The 23,401-nt window shown below is 32.4% G+C and overlaps 1 protein-coding gene across 1 annotated transcript in view; it reads right to left on the bottom strand.

The window, feature by feature from the left end:
• Nucleotides 1-23,401, bottom strand: part of HERC2 (HECT and RLD domain containing E3 ubiquitin protein ligase 2) — a 227,008-nt gene that overhangs the window by 51,820 nt on the left and 151,787 nt on the right. Inside the window, 13 exon segments of the mRNA XM_074300310.1 lie at nucleotides 1,030-1,148; nucleotides 1,239-1,397; nucleotides 1,891-2,022; nucleotides 3,195-3,302; nucleotides 5,160-5,313; nucleotides 13,160-13,351; nucleotides 15,927-16,067; nucleotides 17,504-17,693; nucleotides 18,681-18,852; nucleotides 19,680-19,905; nucleotides 20,971-21,115; nucleotides 22,358-22,529; nucleotides 23,166-23,247. Of these exon segments, the coding sequence (XP_074156411.1) occupies nucleotides 1,030-1,148; nucleotides 1,239-1,397; nucleotides 1,891-2,022; nucleotides 3,195-3,302; nucleotides 5,160-5,313; nucleotides 13,160-13,351; nucleotides 15,927-16,067; nucleotides 17,504-17,693; nucleotides 18,681-18,852; nucleotides 19,680-19,905; nucleotides 20,971-21,115; nucleotides 22,358-22,529; nucleotides 23,166-23,247 (1,992 nt within the window).

The following is a 23,401-nucleotide window of genomic DNA, read 5'->3' as shown; positions in this document are numbered from 1 at the left end:
AGTCACTTAATTTTTCAGTGTCCCAGATAACTGTTAAAATCAAAAATTTCAGAGCAAATGCAACCTGTTTCTTCCTCAACAGATCCTCTCTCACTTAACTCATAACTAATCATCTACAATTTTCTCCATATAAATATATCTTTCACATACCTTTATTTCTCTCCACTCATACAGCTACCAACCTAACACATCTTCAACAAGTCTCATTTGAACTATTTCAAAAATGTCCTTATTGAACTCCCTGCCTCAAATCTCTGTACTACAACTTGTCCCCTTAATATAGCTGTCCAGGTGCTTTTCCTAAGTATGGCCATGTCAGCACTCTACTCAGTAAATTTCAATGACAACTTATTAACACTTAGGGTCAAATATAAATTCCTCCATCTTAAAAGTTTCCAATTCTTCTAATCTTTTAACATATATTTAACTTTCCCATATTCAATAATAAAGCTACATAGGGCCTATTTGCAGGTTACAGACAATGAGTCATCATACCTTTGCTATTCCCCATGTAACCAATGATTTGTTGAATTCCTAGTTCCCTTTAAAATTTAGTTCAAGTTCCACTTCCAGCAAGTTCATTCTTGTGACCTCCACTAGCACTAATGCTTTCCCTTCTAAGCCTGCTTAGCTACACTATCAGCTCCTTGAAGGCAAGAACTGCTATTTCTTCTTCCTGGTTTCCTAGCACACTGCATAGCAGTTGGCACAGTGAGAATTAAATTATTAAATACTTAGTGACTGAATGACTATCTACACTGGTAGAGGAAAGTTCTTCAATGAGAATACTATGCATATGAAATCACAAGTCTGGTTGAAAAAAATTCTTTATATAATAGAGAAGCAAAATGGATACATAAATCTTTGACACAATATGGCCTGAAGTTGGTTATAGAATGGTATGAAAATATCTGGAAACTTCAAATATTTACTATTCTCATTCTTGATTTTCTCACTTCTTTTTCTAACACAAATCATTTAATGATTAATCCAGATTAAAATTTTAGTATTTTAAAGAAATCTTCCTACCATGGTTCTTGTTTCTCCATCATTATCTCCAAGTATCCTATTTATATTGATTGATTGTCCAAATTCAGTTGTAAGCAGTTTCCTCAGTCTTTGAAGGGCCCACATTCTGTGACCAGCAGCTGAAATCAACAAAAGAGTCAATATCTGAGGCTTAAAAACTCATTATCCTCAACTAAGAAAATGCTTATTAATGCAAATTTTACACATACCTAGAGCACTCAATTGAGCACATGCTGCAAGCGACGCTGCCAAACGAGGAACAATACTTCTATTGGAAGCTAAATTTAATCTAAAATCCAACAAGCATGTAACCAAGTCCATTGAGGGACAGGAAAGAATACACCGATCTGAAAGAAGATCTTTAGGGCCTAGAAGATTAATGGTTACAAACTGATTAGTGCTTGAAGAAGTTATAATAATGCAACTTAAAAATTCCAATAACAACTTGTTTCACATGGCTTTTATTAGACATTTAAAGATGAAAACCAAAATTTAAATTCATACTGCTACAAAAATCAGAAAAATTAATTAAGCTGCATTGCCTATGTTAAAATTTTAATCTTAAATTGGCCATAATCTTTATTATATCATAAAACTTTTAAAAATTTAAGTACAGATTATTCTTAAAATTATAAAGGCTAAAATTCAAAGCCATTTTTTTAAGCTTAAAACTACACTAAAACTTTAGAATACTTTGTATTACACAATACATGATTAATTAACTAACATTAACTTGGTTAAATTTCCTTTAATTTGCATCATGGAAAAAAATTCACTTTTAACTAACTATTTAAAATACTGACAACTCATATATTTCAAATTAGGCTACCATTTCTAAGAAAATAATATATTTTGTTTTACCTGCAGCTGGCATAATAGGATAGACAGTGAATCGCCAACCCCATCCATTCACTGATCCATCACTGATGAACTTCCACTTTAATTCATCTCCAGGAATTCGAAGTTCACTGGACCAATCAGACCATTCTCGACCTTAAACAATGAAATAAAAAACCATAGGATTTTATATTAATATAATCATCTTGAGTAAATAACTTTGAAAAAGAGTATAAGAGACAGAGACAAGGAAGAGAGCCAGAAAGATGAGAGACCAAAAAAAAGAGATTAAGAATGTGCATGTGGGTCCATATAACAAGAACCATGCTTCCAATATGAATTAGTAACTTCAGAAGTCTACATTTAATGCAGAATTCAAAAAGACTAGACAAAGAAACCAAAAACTCCACAGCTACAAGTGAAAATCAAACATAAGTATTATACCTTGGAGAATCACTTTTTACAATTATCATAAGCACTATTTTAAAATTCTTCACTGATTAAAATTTAAAAAACAATTTATAAGGGATCTATTTATTTAAAAAACTTTAAAACTCTTTTGATACAATGATAAAACAGTGCAGAGGACTAAAGATGAAACATGCTAATTTAAAATTCAGAATGACATTTTTAAACATGGACAATGTATGAATGTTTTCCTGGACTGCATAATCCATTATGCATTATGTTTTAATGAAGGTTTTCTCTTTCCTTCTTTTTATCCATTTTTCAATCCTGAAAGGCAGTGGAAGAGATACTTAATACTTAAAAAACAAATTTGGTGAAAAAAGGGGAAAAAATCTGAAATAAAATTAAACCTGATTTCACAATCAACAACTTGCTTTCTTTATTAATACATCCATTATAAGAAGAAAGATATCTTACTTTTAGAATATTTTAGACATTCTAAAATTTTTGTGGGATTTAAATATTATTGTTTTATTAATATTTGAGCTAAAAACAAAAGTTCTCTAAAAAGAATCCTCATTCAACAAAACTCGTTAAATTTTCCTTTCATCCCCTTTTATTTGTTGAGTATTTTAGATGGCTATCTGAAGGATATTAAGTTCACTGAAAACATTATTTATAATAATAATTATATGGTTGCTTCATTTATCAATAATAATATTAAGTTATTTTAAAACCTGCTTCAATTTCAATGAGTATTTGATGCATAAAATAGTTATCTAATTTAATTATTTTTAAAAGCTAGAAAACAGCTTAATTATTCAACTTGGGTATTTTCCAATAATACTTTTGAATTAAATGATAATCCTATTTTACAAAATAAAAGCTACTATAATTTAATTTAATATTTTCTTGATCACCTGATCGAACTGAAACTATCCTATTGACACCATCCATGATTGTGAGAGGGTCATGACGCCGTTCTGTAGAACATTGTCGATCAAACTCTACTCTGAGTCCTTCAGCACCTAAAGAACAAAAGACACAGAACTATAAATTTCATACATTACTATTTATTCCTATTATGTATAATGAAAAAAAATTTTAAAGCAACCAAACGCAGAAGCTTCATGCATATATAATAGAGCATAACTATATCATAACAAAACAATTAAGAGCCTCTTTCCTGCTTTAATGGAAAAAGTTTCTACAGCAGAAATTCCCTATATTGTTAAATTTATAAATGTGGACAACCATGCCCCCCAAAATATAAAGCTTTTAAAGAATATTACAAAGATGAAAAATTATGATGATTTCTGCCCTTAATGAGCTTCAAAAGTATACTAGGGGAAATAGTAAAATCAAACAAAAAGGAAGACTAATTAATCAGGAAATGGAATCAGTATCTCAAAATGCAATAAATGAGAGCTATAGAAAATGACAATTTAGGAAGCTTTGGATCATCCTATTTCTTTCTGGCTTCATTTTCATGCAATTTTGTCATTATATAACAAAACCCATCAAAAAATGCTAAATATTTTGTGTTTAACAAATATTGTGTGCAAATTTTAAAAGTGTGAACCTTTTTCTTCCCTAAGATGAACAAGTTTATGTAATAATTAGAGGGAAAATTAGATAAAATATAACAGAAGGCTAATTCTATACCTCAAACCCAATATAAACAATCAAGTTATTGATAACATTTTTATAATTGAGCTTACAAGAGCTTAATAAACAAAGGTGATATAAAACAACAACCAAGAGAACTCATCTGACCCACAATAAAAAAGATAAGTACAGCAAAACATTGAATATCATTCTACCACTAGATGGCATTATTTCTTTACTTCTTAGGGCATCACTGACAGAAGTGGCCTCAAATTTCAAATAAAACTTGGAAAGTAAAAGGCTATTGTAATAATTGGTGCTGAATTCCTTCTGAGAAAGAAACAAATCTCTTTGACCAAATGTTACCAATTTATTTTGTGGCATTAAATTTTCCGGAACAGAAAGCAAACAAATAAGCTTCCTTCTTTGCATAAAGTAAGTACCTTAAGAGCAAATTCGGCTAGCCTTCTGTGCTAATGAGACATTTAAATTACAGAATATAAAACAGAGAGGAGGAAAAAGCATAATTAATGCATAACCCAGCAATTATCTAAGCAGTTAAAGTTTGGTAGTATCTTATACTTTGTAAAATAGGCTCAGAAAAATAATTGACAACATCTGAGCACTACTAAGAAACCATCAATAAATCCTGTAGATCAGAATAATCTTGAGGATGGTTTCAGGTTAATATATGTATATCTAAATTAGTGATGAAAAATTAAACAGATAATTTCATTTTATCTAAAAACTGCAAGGGGTTATTCTTCAGTTTCTAGAAAAAATTAGCCTTATTTTCTCCTATATTAGGCAGTGTTGCCCTGTTTCTTCCTTTATAATTTTCCTAAATTCTTCCACCCTTTACATTACAATTGCCTGTAAAATAATTAGCCATTTGAACCATATTTTAAAACTGAGAATTATAAAGCATAATTTATGTGTTCTACATAATGGTCCTCTTTTCAGAGTAACAAAAAAAATCCAATTAGTCATACTAATAAATCATACTAAGGATGCCTCTTCAAAGTCTTAAGATTTTTTTTTCATTCATAAATGAAAAAAACTTAGATTAGGTGATCTTAGTAGTTCTTTGTAGCTCTAACATTCCAAAATTTTCTTTAAGCCTTTTAATTTCAATATAATAGCATTTTATTTGCTAATTCAAATAAGGATTCTACAGAAATCCTGCTCCCTTCCTTTTTAAAAATGTAATTGTTGGGCAGTCATTTATATAATTCAAGGTGCTAACTGCTCAGACTTTTATGGTTCGAATTGCGTACCTGGTATTTTGACAGTACCACTGGTAGAGGTATCATCAGTATACGGATGACTACTTTCTACTACAACAGGTTGGGAAGAGAGTCGACCACTCTGAGAGTCTGTGGCAACATCTTCTAACTCTGTAACACAGAGCTCCAACAACATATCAGCTACCTGAAAAGAGTAAGAAAAACAAAACCAAAAAAATGTGAACTATAATAATATCTGGCTTAAAAAAAAAAAAAGTTAAACAGGGGACTTCTTACCACTACTGCCATGAACCCTCACCTCACCCAATCAAAAAAACTTTCTAAATCAACACCTCTTTTAATGTCAAAGCAAGGATAAGATAGACTAAATAAAACTGTAATGTTTTACTTCCTTAAATTAAGGCAAGATAGAAGTTACTATATTCTCAACAATTTAATTCTGAAACTGTTCTGCAAGAATAGGAGGAAAAAGGAAAAAAAATAGGCTAGACATTTGAATGGAAAAAGCATAAAGCAATTTTTTTAAAATGGAATTTGCATCCTGTGTGAAAAGCAGTCCATAAAGACTAGAGTACCAATGTCCTGAGGAGCCTTAACAAGTATAGATAAAGAGGTGTAAATGAAGCACCTGGTATCATGGCACATAAAGGGGAACTTGTATTTTTCAACCAGGTGTGTAAAATATTTCTGTATGGAAAATAAAAGTAAATATAGATAGATGCTTACAATTACATGTTGGCAGAGCACTACAATTTGAACTATAATTGATGAAGATTGTCTAATAATTTTTATATCTCAAGTAAAATGAACACAAAGCAGTCTTGGATGAACTGGGAATCTATTAATCACAGTTCAAGTTATCAATCCTTCAAAAGTCCTAGAATCCCCATGTTTATCATTAAAGATCCTTTTAAATTATGTTAACTCATGCCTCAAGTGATTAATGGAAGAGTTCTAGTGAAATTCTATTAGGTTAATATGATAAGTACTTCTTTTCTAGATGTGTGATTTCATCAGTATAGGGAGTAGAGGAAGAAAACTCCCTTTACAATGCAGATCCAGCAGCTGTTCTGAAATTTTGAGGGTTTCTTTTCTCCCAGGATGAATACCATACTATTCATCCATTCACAGAAATATATGAAAATCACATTTTTATTTAATATTTTATTTTTCCCTGTTACACATAAAACAAATTTTTTAACATTTGTTTTTAAAACTTTTGAGTACCAGATTTTCTAGAGCCCTTCCTTCCTCCCCATGCCCATATCCCATCAAGAAGAGAAGGCACATGTGAGAGTATGAAAAATGTTTCCATAAAAGTCATGTTGCAAAAGAAATGTAGATCTTCCCCCTACCAAAAAAAAAAAAAAAACCTAAAAAAAAATAAAGTTTTTTTTTTTTTTTTTTTTAAAGTATGCTTAAATCTGTATTCAATCACAATCGGTTCTTTCTCTCTAGATATGGATGGCATTTTTCATCCTAAGTCTTTCAGAGTAGTTGTGGAGCATCATATTGTTGAAAATAACAAAATCATTCACAACTGACCATCACACAACGTTGTTGTTTTGGTATATTTAACTTTGCATGAGCTCATGGCGGTCTTTCCAGGTTTTTGTGAGAGCATTTTAATCATCATTTCTTAGAGAACATTAGATTCCCTCTTAATCACAATCCACAAGTTATTCAGTCATTCCATAACTGATCAGCTCCCCTCAATTCCTAATTCTTTGCATTGAGCAAAGAGACACTATAAATATTTTTGCTTTTTAAAAAAAAATCTCTTTTGATATACATGCCTAGCATTGCTAAGTCAAAATGTATGCATAATTTTATAGCTCTTTGGGAATGTTTCCAAATTGTCCAGAACAAACCATATACTTTTTAAAGCCAAAAAAAAAAAAACCTTAAACTTTTTTTTTCTCATTTCTTATAGAGTTGTTGGTACAAGAAAAATAGAAAGTTTCTAGTTTCTAGTATGAAGAGCTCCTAAATGAACTTTGTATTTGTGATACTGATGTGGGTTAAGATTCCTTTCTAATTCTCAACCCCAATGAATTCCAATAGGAGATATCCGGGCTCTCCCATCCCCATGGGATCTGAGCTAACTTGGGCTGTCCCAGCCCCCATTCTAATGATCTGCTCAGGTTTCCCAACCCCCACCCCAAGCACAAACAGCTTTCCTCCTTATCTAAAAACCCATTGAATTCTATTCAAATTCTAACCCTGGCTGAAACTCAGGCCAGAGGCCAACCTGGGACTCCACTCAGAAGCCCCTTCAGATTACCAAAAGCCCCCCTGTATTTATAAAAGATGAAAACTGGAGTCCACTCTTTGCAGAGGTCCCAAACATGGCATCCTTACGCTGGTCATGTCAAGGGTTTCTCCCACCGGACCTGTAGCTCTGGTGCCCTCTTATCTCTACCCTCAACTTTACTAACTAGACTTTAACCTTACTTCCAAACCCCATAATAAAGCTCTTTTGTCAATCTAGGTTTTCGGCTCTGTAAATTTCTTTACAGGGGACTCTTGCACTGCTACTAAACCTCATTTAACTCTGTATCCTTGTGCGAATCCAAAGGGGTTGCAGGGGAGCTCTATTTAACTTCCTGTGCCCCAAACCTGCCACTAGACCTTTATTAAATCTAATTTCATTTAGATACTCTTTATCTAATTCTCATCAATACTAATCCCAATTATCATAATTCTGAGCATACTTTCAAAGGAACAAAATGCTTGGGCCATATAAAATTTGACAATCATTTTGCACTGTAGAAAGTAAAATTTAGTAAAGTAAGGAAAACTGATTCTGAGTATTCATTTTGTCAGGCACTCTGAAGGTTTTAAGTGTAAATCATAAGAGCCTAATTAATTCACTAATCCATTCACCACAGTGACTCTCCCAAATCCATAATGGTTCTACCAAATTTTCTCTCCCTCTTCAAATCTCCCGATATCAAACTAGATATCCCACAGACATCTTAAATTCCACATGTCCAAAACTGAACTCATTATCTTTCCTCCTAAACTTTTCTATTAATCCTCTGTTGAGGATACTATCATTCTTCCAGTCATTCAGACGTTTATGTGTCATTCTAGACTCAGTCACTGTCACCCACCCACTCCCAAATTCATTATGTTGCCAATGCCTTTTGACTGTAACAGATTTTCAATATGCCCCTCTCTCTTTTCTGATATTACTACCACTATGCTGAGGGGCCTCACCTCCTCATATCTAGACTAATACAATAGACTTCTAGGATGGTCTGCTTCCTACTGCAGTCCATCCTCTACTTTATTATCAAATTAATCTTCCTAAAGTGCAAGTCTGAACATGTCACTTCCCTACTCAATAAATTCCAGTGGCTCTTCATCACCTCCAAGTGATGATTAATAATCCCTTATTGAGCATTCAAAGATCTTCAAAGCCAAGACCTTACTCTATCCTACCTTTCTTTGACTAGAATGTTCTTCCTTATCTTCACCCCTTACTTCCCTGGCTTACTTTAAGTCTAAACTCAAATCCCATTTTATATAAGAAATCATTCTCAATCCCTTGCAATTTTGTTATTTGCTATTTATCCTAAATGCACACAGGTACTTACTTAAGCACAGGGATTATCTTTGACCCTTCTTTGTATTCTCAGTACTTAAAACAATGCCTGGTATATAGTCGACATTTAATGTCCATTGAGTATTATTAAGAAACACAATAGGAAACTCATATCAATAAAGAGCTTTTAAAAGCATATTTAATTCCTGGATAAAGCTATATCTCACTTAAAACAATGTGATCCTACAAAGTTACTTGAATGACAAGTAAGTATAATTCACCATGGGCTTTTCATTTCAGGTATGTCCTATGAGAGTTATTCATTTTGCTGTTACAATTACTCTAGTCCTTGAATAAAACACAAGAGGTATTTCAATATTTAGTACTAAGTAGTTTTGGTACTAAACTGCCCTAACAGAAAGCAGTAAAACAATCCTGCCACACAAAACAGGAATCACTAACATAATCTATTTACAAACCAAATTTTTATCTTATTTGTCCATTAATGCAAACTTCATGCTCTCCTTTCCCAAAATGGGAAGAATAATTCAAATGTAGTTTCAAAAGTTATTTTCTGAAGTAAGAGATCAGAAAGTTCTTCTTCCCATCTTTTAGTATAGAAAAATAAGCAATGCTAAAATTCCCAAGTTCCCATTGAATTAAAATGAAATCTTTTTATCAAATGTGAAGCTTAAAGGCATTAGCCTATATATAAAATGTAGGGGTTACATTTACATTAAACCATTGGAATGATACTCAGAAATAATGACTGAAAAATCTATATTTTAGCCCAATAAAATGGGGGGGGGGGAAATAGACTGGGAAAATAGTTAAAAACACAAATCAGGTATCTATTGTTCAGGAAAGAAAATCAGTACTCATCAATGAAAAAAGAAATCTTCCTTTCTCTACACAGAAACATAAAATATAACAGTGGACATAAGATTATATGGTGGTAATCCAACTTCACAAGTTATTATTTGCAAAATAAACATACCCTCTATGTCACTGTAGTATTTGAGCGTTTTGTTTCTATCTACAATATCTCCAATTTCCTAATGCATACTCATGATTTTGGTAAAACAGCTGCATCCCAATTGGGAACATCAGTCTCACATTTGGTTTTACCATCAAAATAAGTTGTTTTTTTTTTGTTTTTTTTTTAATTCATTAGTATTTAAGGAAAAAAATAAAACCACCCCAACAGACATAAAACATTTCAATTTTACATCATTAAATGATGAAAAACATTCACCTTTCCTTGACTGGACTAATTTTTCCAATTTATTGGATACATCTTTCACACTTTGAAATCTAATAAAAGGCCTAGGGAAAAGTCGAAATGATTAGTTAAAAAAAAATTCAGGTACTACTTTCCCCTTCACCTGTAAGTAATGCTTTTATGCTTCTAGTTAAAGTATGGTCATTCTGAGTAGGAAAACATCTTACTAGACTAATAAGCCAATCAAACACTATAAAAATTACTTCTGTCATACTAGAAGAGGAGGTTATCTTCAAACCACACAACCTTCTAAGTATATATATTGTTGTAAGGTCCATCAAGAGATCATGGTTGTTTTTCTTTCAGTAAAGGCTTTATTACATAAAAGGGAATATATGCTGACTTGCAGATTTGAATGAAAATCTAATTATGAGATTCATAAAATTTAAGTTGCTTTGATACTCTGACATGTTTACTGAATTAGGAGCCACATCTTGGAATGTCACCTTAACTTCTACATCTTTTATGGCTATAAAAACTTCTAGATTCTGGCATTTCTGCCAGGCCTACCATACCCAAAGTGGCCCTTCTATATACCAGGCATGCCTCCTAGAAAATTCCCAGTCACACCTCCAGGAAAACCTCCAAATTTGACTCAGACATTTCATTGGGTCTCTTTCTCCCTTTGGAATGTCTGAGGTGCCTCTTGAGATTTTTTTTTAATTTTTATTTTTTTCTGGTTATACATGTTCATTAACTTTTTTTAAACAATTTTTTTTAATTAATCTTTTTGGGAATGAAAAATAAGAACAAAAGGGAAAAACCACAAGAGGGAAAAAAAAAAAAGTAAAAATGGCTTTTGTTGATTTATATTCAATCTCCCTAGTTCCTTTTTCTAAGTGCAGATGATATTTTCTATCCAAAGTTTACTGGCATTCCTTTGGATCACTGGATCACTAAGAACCAAGTCTTTCATAGTTATTCATTGCACAATCTTGCTATTACTATGTACAATATATTTCTGGTTCTCCTTGTTTCAAAATGAAACTTATATAGCATATTCACTAACTGACAGTAAGGAGTTCTCTTTTTATTTTTTTCAAAGCACTTGGGGTGAAATGCCTTATCCAAAGTCACACAGCTAATGAGTATTAAGTCTGAGGTTGGATTTGAACTCGGGTCCTTCCTGAGTCTGGGGCCAGTGCTTTACCTACTGTGCCATGCAGCTGCCCCTTTAAAATTTCTTTGCCTTGTCTTTTTTTTTTTTTTTTTTTTTTTTTTACTCAATGTTTCTTTAGTATGTTTGCCAATGTTCTTCTGAGTCCTTGGTTGAACTTAACTCAAGATAAAACAGACTTCATCATAGTCCAGTTTACATAACAAGGAAAAATCATGGACTACCTTATCCAAGAGGTCAAGATAAATCAGGGTTTTATTTCAATTGCTCTTTGGAGTTTGGTCTTTGAAGTTTTAGAAAGACAGCTGATTTCTTGGAATATAAAATAGCCAAAATAAGGATTCAGTTATATGGTCTCCATGATTCAATAGCTCTCTGAAATTCACCACTATTTAGAGCATTAACGAATGCCACCTCCTTTCATTAATGAGTTCCATCATCTCATCTATTATCTCTATAGGTTCATTTCCCTTTTCCTGAGAAAAATCAGAATATGGTTCTCACTCAATTATTGTTACTTTCCTTATTTTATGATTCCTCTGGCTTTGAGGGGTTCCTCTGGTTTCTTTTTTGTTGTTGTTTTTTTCTCCCTGATTCTTTCTTCTGATTGAATCTTATGTGGAACATGGTACATAATTTTACCATCTGTACTTTCCACCTAGTCTCTGAGGAAGTGAGCTTGATCTGCACAGGCCCAGGTCTTGTTGACAGAGCCTGAAAAAGGCCTGGAGCTCATCAAGCTTATAGTTGTCTAAGCTAATGATGTCTGACAAAACTGATATGGTTAAGGCACAGGCATACTGACACACTGAGAGTACCAGCAGTGGTACTTGAATGTGACAACGCTAGAGAAGAAAAGCCAAGTTATAATCTTTAAAAACTGTTTGAGGAGATTAGGTTAAGTTATTAACTCAGGGTTGCAAAGCCAGTATGTGCTTGAGATAGGACCTGAACCCAGGTCACCCTGACATTGAAGTGTTAGCCCCTGCTACTTTTCTCATAATTACTTATTAACAAAGTACTATATCACTGTATTTAAAAAGGAGAAAAGAGTGGTTTCCATGGAAATCATAATTCTGTGTCTCCCAAAAGATTATAAAAGATAATTTTGCTAGTGTTTCATAATAGGATAATGGATTTTTTAAGAAAAAAGCTGCTGAGGTTTTTTCTCATGGTTTTTTCTCTTTTTATCTGACTTTTCTTGTACTGCATGACAAATATGGAAATATGTTTAGAACAACTGCCTATGTTTAACCTATATCAATTTGCTTGCTATCTATGAATACAGGCGAGAGACAAATTTGGAATAAAAGGTTTTGCAAAGGTTAATGTTGAAAACTATTTGCATGTTTGGGGAAAAATAAAATATTTTTTAAAAAGAGATGCATAAGGGGAAAAATAGAGCAGTATACACACATGGATAAAATAAATAAGTAAAAAGTAGGTTTTTAACAAGAAAGAACACCCACTTTGTCACTAAAAATTATGTGAGAATTGCCTCACCAACTTAATTCCCAATGAAACAAAATTATAAGTACTAGGATGAAAAGACTAATTATTCCATTAATTATCTGGTTTCCAAAAGATATGGTCAGAACCTTCCATTGACTGCCAAGAAGTTTCTTTTCTGAGTCCTAAAAATAATTTATTTTCCTCTAAATTTTCTAAATTTAGAAATCGATATTTCTAAATATCAATTCTGAATGCTATTGATATATACAATTGCCAAATGACATTTTTTTGTTTGTTTCTATGAAGAGGAAGGGCAATCTGGATCTTTGATTTCATCAGCTGAGTAAAATGCTCTGTTGGAGCATTCTATCTATCAATACAAAATAGCAACTCATCTATAATTTGTAGTCTTAGAGTTTACTGGGTTAAGTGACATAAGTGAATTTAAGTGATATTCTCATGACAGTTTATTTACATCAATAAGAATCTGGGAAGTTTCAGGTTGGGGATGGGTGAAGAGGTGAGGGTAAGGATGAGAAATTAAGCGGTACAATAATAAAAAATTAAATGGAAAAAAGAGAAAGGGGGAAAGAAAGAGAGAGAAATTTCTAGTACACACTTTAACTCACCTGTGGATAAGCAGTGCCCATACCAGAAAGCACAGCTGAAAGAACATCTTTTCCCTTTTCACCAGCTCGATTAGAAACAGATAGCTTGAGCAAGTCAACCATGACACGGGTATCATCTGGCACTAAGAGACTAGTAAATTCATCCAAATATTGAGGTTCTGGACCTGATACTTTATTCTGGCTTTCAACATCCTGAGAAATTAAAGAATAAAGATAATGAACATAAATTATATAATTCTACTTTTTAACAGTGAATGCTTTCATTTTTAATAATAAAAGATACTTAAGGATCAATATGAATTTTACTCTATAAACTATAGAGTATTAAATGAGACATGAATGAAATGAATGAAACACCTAAAAAAAATTCAATAAATATGATTTATTTATAGATAACAGGCTCCTAAACAGCTACCCAATTATAAGCTTATACTTTCTAAATGATTCTGATTGAATCTTTTCTTTTTTTTTTTTATTTTAATTTTAATTTTATAATTATAACATTTTTTTGACAGTACATATGCATGGGTAATTTTTTACAACATTCTCCCTTGCACTTACTTCTATTCAGATTTTTTCCCTTCCTCCCCCAACCCCCTCCCCCAGATGGCAAGCAGTCTTATATATGTTAAATATATTACAGTATATTCTAGATACAATATATGTATGTAGAACCGATTTTTTTGTTGCACAGGAAGAATTGGATTCAGAAGGTAAAAATAAGAGTTTACATTCATTTCCCAGTGTTCCTTTTCTGGAAGTAGCTGGTTCTGTCCATCATTACTGATTGAATCTTTTCAAAGTATAACCAAATACAGACACTTTTACCAGATCAATCTTCGAAACATTAAGAAAAATGAGTCAGATTAGTAATATGATTAAATAGTATTGAATTATAAATTGCAGTGGTATACCTAGCCCTTTCTTTCTACTTCTTAGAAATCCTTGCTGCAACTGGGTGAAACTAAACAGAGAAGGGATATTATGCCAGTGTTAAGGTTGTTTTTGTTGGTCGGTTAACAGTATAACAATAATGTCCAACTCTTCATGGTTCCTTTTTGGAGTTTTCTTACAAAAATACTGTAGCACTTGCCATTTCCTTCTCCAACTCATTTTAAACACGAGGAAACTGAAGCAAACAGATTTAAGTGACATGCCCATGGATATAAAACTAGAAAGTATCTGAGGCCAGAATGAACTTAGGAAGATTTCCAACTTCAGACCTGCCACTCTTATCTATTATACCACCTAGCTACCTATGCATTTTCAGGAATAAAAAATTATCCTGTTTCTATCTTTGTTCCTAAAATGTCATTAAAAACAATGGCAATTCTTAGGCATATCACCTGAAAAGGAAGAAGTAGCTATTGAAAATAACAAAACAAAACAAAAATTGTGGGACAAACAAAATATCATGTTAGTTGAGTACCACTGATTTTTCCTTATAAAATATTTCCAAAATATTAAATAAGGAAATGAATAACTAATAAACAACAAGAACCATAAGCATAATTTTTAAAATTCTAATGTTCAATATGAAAAACATACCGCAAGATTCCTTTGCTGTAATATTTTTAAGTCTAGCACGATGAGCAAATATAAAATTCATTATTTAAATAAACATTCAAAAAAGTACTACTAATTTTTCTAGTATTTAGTGTAAACATATTATCTGATAGCAGATTTGTGCTATCATTTTACCATTCATTTATGGAAGTTAATTTATCTACAACAAAAGAATTTTATCCCAAAGAATGTGCATCATATAAAGCCAAAACTCAGGGTTCTCCCCTATATAACATGCTTTAAATGTCAATTGATTTGGCCTACTTAGCAACAATAATCCAAATATTCTCAGTATCCTTTCTAGACTCCTCCAATGAGTCCTTCCAAAAGTTCTTATGAGCAACCATAGTCCTTGCTCTTAAATCTGAGCCACTCAAAAAAAATGGCTCAAATTTAAGAAATAGTACTACAGTTGTACAAGATAAATACTATTTTTTAAGTCTATAAGTCAACAAATTGTTCTAAATCAAATTTCATTGGAAGGTAAAAGAAAAAAAATTTATAATGATGCTTGCCTTTTTTCTTCAAGATGAAAAAAAAATGTGTATCTAATCATACTTTATTGCATGTGAAGTCATCAAATGTTATTCAGCAAAAATAGTTAAGTTTAGAATCATGTATAACTGTAAAAGTTGAAATATTTAATTTAGTAAGCATAAATTTTAATTTTCAATTATTTTAACAATATTTTAAGAATTTTAAAAATTAGAAATTCTTAACATTAGAATTAATTCTACATTAATTCTCTAATTCTAAAATTAGAAATTCAGAACTCTTTCTTTTGCTTTACAATCAAAAGAATATTCAATTAAAGGAAAACACAATCATAAAAAGACAAGATTAGTGTGGAGTTGTTTAAAAAAACAGTTAACATGACTTCAACAAGAATAACAATAATCTGATATAAAATTAAATGAGCTTAGAACCTAGGAACTTTAGAATCAACAATTTTATTCCCTTTTAGAAAAGGAAATTCTTTCCCCCTCTTCAAGACAGGAAAATAATGTCTACTTTATTTTGTGCTTTATTCTTGAATTAATCCTTTGGCCTAAGAGATTCCTGAGGTTGATGATAAACTAAGATTTTAATTTACAAAGAGTAATTATCTTTACATTTAAAAATGGATTTAGGTATGTTTTAGGTGAGAATATAACTACTGATATAACAAATCAAAGTTTTCAACAAAACTAATAATAATTACTTCTTTGGTTTTAGTCATGGTTTCTGCAATGATACTGGCAGCTCCAGGATCATCAGTTACTGGAATAAATGGTCGAGAAGAGGCAGAGGAGGCCGAGGGAGTCACTGCTGATGGAGTCACAGCATCTTCTGAAGAAACTACCTAGTTTAAAAAAAAAAAAAAAAAAAAAAAAAAAAAAACAGAAAAAGAATAAGAAAGACAACAATGAGACCCAGGAGCAACTGTATGTTTTAAAAAAAATTAAAATTAGAAGCTATAATAACACACTCCGCTGACTCCCCCACTCTTTTTTCCCTAATTTTAATCCACTACCAGCAATCACCACAGCCAAAGGCCTTAAGATAAGGAATTCAAGTCAATTTCCATCAAAATATTTTAAGCTTTTAAAAATATTTTTATGCTTTATATGCAGCTAGGTGATTTATAGTAGATAAGATTACTGGGTCTGGAGTCAGAAAGACCTAAGTTCAAATATATTAGAGGACAAGCAGCTTCATTCTGTTGTCTGGGTGGGGCTAATTGAGTTCAGAACTGGAGATACCAATCCTATTGAATTGGAGAAACACCCTATTCAATAGAAGATTTTCTATTCAATTCCAGCTCAAGCAGAAATCCAACTTGTAGATAAAAAGAGACAACTTGGAACTCTACCCACCAGCCCCCCACTAGCTCCCTTTGGCTTATAGCCAAAGCTTCTATTATAAAAGAACCAATCTTAAATCCTCTCTTTGCAGAGGAACTAAAATGCCAAGGAAACTCTCTTTCTTCCTGGCACAGCAAGTCTCTGTCCACTCTAGTGCTACTCTCTCTTTATCCTCACCTATTTCTCTAACAATGAGACTCTCTCTGTCGGGATTTCTCTAGTAGAAACTTTACTTCCCTGTTGGGACTTTGCCACTAAGAGATTCAGCCTTTCTATTCATGCATAGCAAAGGCTGACTTCCCAATACCTATAATAAACCTCTTTTACCAATCTAGGTTTTTCAGGTTTGTAAATTCCTTTGCAAAGAACCTCTGTACCATCAGAAGGGGAGGTTCCCATAACTCCCTACCCATGCACCGAATCCCAAGGGGGTATAGGGGAGCTAAACCTCTCCATTTGGTTCCCTGAACCCCGAACCTGCCACTAGACCTCATCATTTAACTCCCTGACCACCAGGAACCCTAATCTCATTTTGGTTACCTGAATCTAGTCTCATCATTTGGTTCCTTGACAACCCTAAATCTAGACCTCATCAAGAACTACCACCTTGCAGAATTATTGTGAGGATCAAATATGGTAATAATTTTAAAGTACTTAAGTGCCTGGCATGAAATATATACTTTATAAGTGTTCATAACTATCATTATTGTCATTATTCTTCTTACTATTATTATTTCACTATAGAGACAAAAGGCTATTTTTAAATAGCAAAAATGTAGAAATTAAAATTGTACTCAGGAAATATTAAGGTGATAAATTTTAAATGATCTATTTCCTTCCACTCCAGGGTAGGTGTTAACAAATAAAAGTATTAATCGGATAGCAAGATACCACCAATTATACAGTTGATTATTATTATTATTCATTTTATTACCTCCCCTCTCTTGTCTTGCCATGGATTTGGGCTTAGTCTATCTTCTACATCCACAGCCAACACAGACTCTTCACCATTCATAGGACTTCCTGCTGAAGACACATCTGAGGGGGGTGCAGGTGATGAAGAAGATGAGCATTCTATTGGTGCAATCATACTAGCAGGCATTAATGCTCCAACCACTGCATCTCTAAAAGAAAATTCAGATGAACATTTAATGCATTTTGCCATTTTTTTGACAATAGAAAAGATAAAAGAATCACAAGTATAACATACTCTCTTATTATCTAAAACTTGTATTTCAATCTGATGGTTTTCAGAAAAATAAGGTGTTTACAATAGAAATATTTTATTATTTGATTAAAATGAAACATATTTATGCTTTACCACAATGAAAAAAAATTTATGAATCACAAGAAAATAGCAAGTTTGTAATTTTCTCCCCAATATCAGTCCAGGAAACATCCAGGAGAGTTCTGCTTTGGACAATGCCAGCAACTAAATCAGACCTGGATTGAAAAGGAGACCAAAAATGTTCAACCTGTATACCGCATGGAAGTAGGTGACATAATGTTGCCTAAGCTTTAATTCTGGTATAATATAAAAAGATTGAAACAAATATCAAAAAATAATACAGTCAGCTTATAGGAGAAAAAAATATCATGTTAGGTATTCTTCATCAACAAAATATATTTCTTCTATATATCAATATAACAGAACTACAAGAAAATATTCTTGGCTCATGATCTTCTGTCTTTGATAAATATCTCAGTTAAGTGGAAAAGGGCCTACTATTAGTTACCAAAAACACTAGTACTGTGCCATTCCCATAGGGATAGGGAAAATCCAGCCTGCAGGCCATGTAAACCCTACAAAATCATTTGATAAGGCAACCACAGGTAGTGATGAGCTGAAAGCTAGTTACAATTGCCTCCCACTGCTTGAGTTCTGTAAATTGCTAATTTTGTATGGCCCACAAACAATATTATAAATATCCAAATGGCTCTTGGAAGAAAAAATTATTTTTCACTCATGCTCAAAAGGAACCATTGTAAATAATACTATTTAACAGTCCTAACTTAGGGTTTTTAAATCTATTTGAACAATGAAGAAAAGGCATACATGTCCAGTCCCAATGCTTGTATGTTTGTTTATGTAAATAAGTTGACAAGCCTACCTTGCATACATAATTTGCAATGCTGTAAGTATATGAGATAATGCTTGCTGTTTGGCAAGGTTTCCATCCAAAGACAAGAGAATCTTAGCAAGGGAAGGACGATTAGGCTTGGAACTATTTGCACCACTGATTTTGTTACTGGCAGCAGAAGAATCGGCATCAGAAGGAACACCTTAGAAAGAGAAAAGTAAATGTTGTGCTTAATTTTAAAACAATAATTTTATTTCTTTTTAAACAGTTTTGTCTTTCTAGTTCTAGTTTCTAAGTATTCTATTTTGCTACGTACACTCAGCAATATTAAAGTGGGATACCTGGACTTAATAAGCACTTATTTTGTTCATCTAAATACATAAACAAAGACTATCACTCCCAAAAACATCTTCCCCTTATCAAACTAAAATTTCTACACGCTAACAAAATGTTTAGTCATAAATTATGAGTACTGTAAATGTGATCCAAAATAATTAATATTCCTAACTAAAAGGTTATGTTAGAAAAATTTACAAATTTACTTTCCCAAGAAAATAGAAACAATATAAAAACCACTTCATAGAAGCTAACAAATAAGCAAACTTTTGTATAGACAATGCTTTTTAATTAAAGGTAGAGTTTGAAGAGTTAGGCATTTATTAATTATTTGGTAAATTGTTTAACCAAACTGAATTTATAATATCATGCATAATATGCATAACATTTCACTGTTAGTCATGAGAAGACAATCAATCAGGAAAAAAAGCAAGAAGGAGGGTTTCCATTCTTTTTTAAACATGAAAGCATGAATTGCTATAATCTTTCTAATACTGAGAGAAAAGAAGACTATTTTTTTTTCCCACAAATTCCCATTCTAACATTTAAATCCTTTTCCACAGCACAGTGAATTTTCTTTCTTCCATGATCCACTCCCTCAGTACACGTGATAATTTTCCCTGAAATGTAAGTAGCTATTAAAACACACTTGTAAGATGATCCTGATGTCTACAGTCAAACTAACTATGTTACCTAAGTAAGAAGCGCCTAAAGGGTCCCTAGCAGTTTGGAAGAGGACAGGTTCATGAACAGATGGGGTTGCTACATCCACTGTTGTCCACGCCACACTATGAGATGAGCCACAAGCTACCCGAGTGATTTTTTGTCCTTCTAAGCCTTGTACAAGAGTAGGCTTTCTGTTGACAGTAGTGGTCCCATTGCCTTGCTGTCCATGATCATTGTCACCCCAAGCATACACCTGTAAAAGAAAAACCAATTATTTCCAAAAACAAGAACTATTTTACATAGATCTATTTATGTTGAAAATATTTATTTAACACCTCAAATTAAATAAAAATATATCACAATATTGCTTTATTCATTAATTAAAAGTTAGGACTTTTGGGGGTTTCTTTATAGGGAGATTCAAATTTTGAATGATTTTTTAAAATGGACTTAGAATTAAATTCTAAATAATCCTTTAGTTTAAAAATCACTATGTCAGGAAGATTAGTTAATGCTATGCTTTCTTTTGACAAGATGGATCACCAGATCTATAAGCCTAGATGTTGATGAAATTTATGCTATTAACTGAGAACCTGGAAATCCTAGTTTTATATTTCATTTGCCATTTTAATAAAGAAAAAATAAAGTTGGTATTACATGGTAGGATATCCTAGAAGTCATGCTACTCATGAGCAATTTTTTAATAAATATTAATAAGGATATGTATAGATTTTATTTTCTTCTTAGTTGTTTAATTATCTGATTTCCACATATTCCTAACAAGACTTATCTTTAAAAAATTTAGTAGTTAGTGTCTACAACATTTTTACATTTCACAGCTTAATAGCTTGAGTTATCCTAACAATCCTAAAAATAACTAGCAATATACAAATTAGTACAAATCATACTCTCAGTTTCTAAAATCTCTTTAAGGATATGGCTATGGATAATCTTTTTTTTTTAATCTTCATATTCTCAAACTGAAAAGCAGGCCATTAATTCTACATAAGAATCTCTACCCACCACATGAAGTGTACATCAACCACGTTTGATGCCTTTGGTTTATAGCAATAGTGTCAAACAAAAATAAAACTAAAATAAAAAGGCATCACTGTGATCACATACTAACTGTATTCTTATTTATTTTATGAAATATCTGCCAATTATACTTGAATTTGGTTGATCTGAAGTTAGGAGTTTTTGTAGGTCATGAATCTGCCTCCTCTGATTTACACAGTTAATGGAAACACCAAATAGTAGTATAATTTTCATTGCCTTGATATTCTATTTATTTTAGGAGCAAGATGTACATACTTACTTGACCTGTATCAGTGACAGCTAAGCAGTGAAGAGCACCTACTGCCACATGAACTATCTTCTTTCCTCGTAGTCCTTCTACTACTTGTGGTTTTCTCACATGAACATCAGTGCCATGACCAAGCCTAAAGTAATCCCCTTTACCCCTAAAAAGGAACAATAACACTTTTCAAAGACTCAAATAATCCATTATTTCCTTACCATAAGTATTTCCTCTCTTGACATACCTACCAACAACATTTCAGTTTATAGATATTCATGACCAGCTAAGACTAAAAATTTTGTCACACTGTGATAATGAACTTCTCTACATTTTTTATATATAAATATTCAATGAAATGGTGTTTATGTGCCATATTTATAAAGACTATCATCATTACCAGGCTCAAAGTCATTTTCATACAATGAAAAGGAGCAATTTGAGTGAAATAAGAAATGCAATAAATGTCATTACCTATCTAATAATCATTATACTTTATTCACAAAATCATAGTATATAATAACAGCTAATTTAAACATAATTAATTAAAACTATGCTAACTTTATAATACCATATTCCACTTATTCTGCCATGTAGATGTTAAATATTAATACATTTCTAATATTGGTATAAACTCATTTTATAGATAATGAAATTGAGATAAAGAAAAGTTAAATGACTTTCCTAGAGTTTCACTACCAGGACACGTAGTACCTTAAAAAGTACAACCAATCTAAGTACACTTAAGGTATTTTTTAAAAGACTGCTATATAATTTAGAACACCAACAAATAAATTTGATTTGTCCTACAGGAAGATATATAATATGAATTTATGCAAATAATTAAATATAAATTTTTATCTGTATTTTTAAATAAAGTGGATCAAATGGTATTAAAATCTCTTCCTCAAATGCCTCTTAATGCTTACCAAAATCTAGCCTCTAATCTTCCATGTTTATTGTGATGTCAAATAAAAAAAAAATTTTAAGTATTTTTGATGACTACTGAAGCAAGCTACTTTTCGGTTTCATTACTTAGGGAAAAAATAGGCACTTTTTTCCAGAAATTTATAAACAGATATAAAAACTACTTTTAGCACAATTCTTAAATGGTTTCTTCTATTATAGCTGGAAATAATTTTCATTTTAACTGCAAAATAAATAAAACAATAACAGAAACTTCTGGCAGTTTTTCTATGATGTTATTACCACAATATCTTCACTAGAGAAGATTTCTATTCACAAGATCTTAACATGCTTTAGTCAAAGGGCCTCAATTAAGTAAGGTGAAGAAAGATTTGACCCCCCCCCCCAAAAAAAGGTATTGAGTTCATTTTCACATACCAAAAAACCCCAAACCCTAACATTTCCAATATGTTTTTTCAATGGAGCAAAAAAATTTACATACCAAGTCCATACTACTCCTGACTTTGTAAGTGCTAAGGAAAATTGAGCCCCACACTCAATCTGGCAAACTCCTTGTCCATTAAGTCTCTCAATGTTCTGAGGAATGTTACATCCTTCACTTCCTCCGCGGCCCAGTTTCCCAAAGTCACCATCTCCCCAGGAAAAGACCAAACCTGTATGGGGAGGAGAGGTAGGGAGAAGAGAAAAAAGAAACACAGACTTTAAAGAGAAACCTGGGGTGATGAAGAGAGAATCAGCTTCAATGCCAGTAAGTTCTGAAGGACATGTACTGGATGTTTTAATAACAAGTCACTTAATGTCTCAGTGTTCTGGGATACTCTCTAAGGTTAAGTTATAGAAAGATGCTGACCCGCATTATTTGAATGAGTTTCCTCACGTGGGAGTACTCAACATCTGTGAAATAAGAGGTCCAGCCAATCCTTAAGACTTAAAATTACATTTTCAACCTATTATGGGACAAGTCAATTCTCTGACAGCCTCCATAGCTGTGGATCAAAGCATCTGAAGGAATTGCAAGGCAGCCTTTGCTGACACAGGCAGACTGGGAATGAGATAAAGTGGAGGCAGAGGGAAGAGGAGAAAGGTCAGACAACGCAATGGCCTCTCAGTCAGAGAGGTAAGAGAACAGCAACTGCCTCTCAGTCTCCTTTTATCATCCTCTCACAAGAGGAGATCCATTCTGAGTTGGATCTCCAACAGCTACTGTCAGGTGGCTCCTGTATATTCCAACAGCTCTCCCATGTATTCCAACACAACCCATTTAAATTTTGGATAAAATATATTCTCACCTTCATCTGTCAAAGCCAGAGTCTGGGCATCTCTACTTCCACAAGCAACTTGAATAACTCGATGACCAAGAAGAACTTTCACCTATTGGAGGATTGAGAGGAAGGGAGAAAAAAAATAAGTCAAGTTAAAAAAGTTTTTTAAAAAACTTAGAATATAAACTAATTCCTGTCAAATAGTTCTTCCTTTAAAGTTCTCTATTTTTTCTGTAAAAGTGAGTAATAATAAATCTTATATA

The sequence above is a fragment of the Sminthopsis crassicaudata genome, chromosome 3, assembly GCF_048593235.1.
Source record: "Sminthopsis crassicaudata isolate SCR6 chromosome 3, ASM4859323v1, whole genome shotgun sequence".
Taxonomy (NCBI): domain Eukaryota; kingdom Metazoa; phylum Chordata; class Mammalia; order Dasyuromorphia; family Dasyuridae; genus Sminthopsis; species Sminthopsis crassicaudata.
The sequence above is the reverse complement of the archived record's forward strand: the minus strand, read 5'-3'. Positions and strand labels throughout refer to the sequence as shown.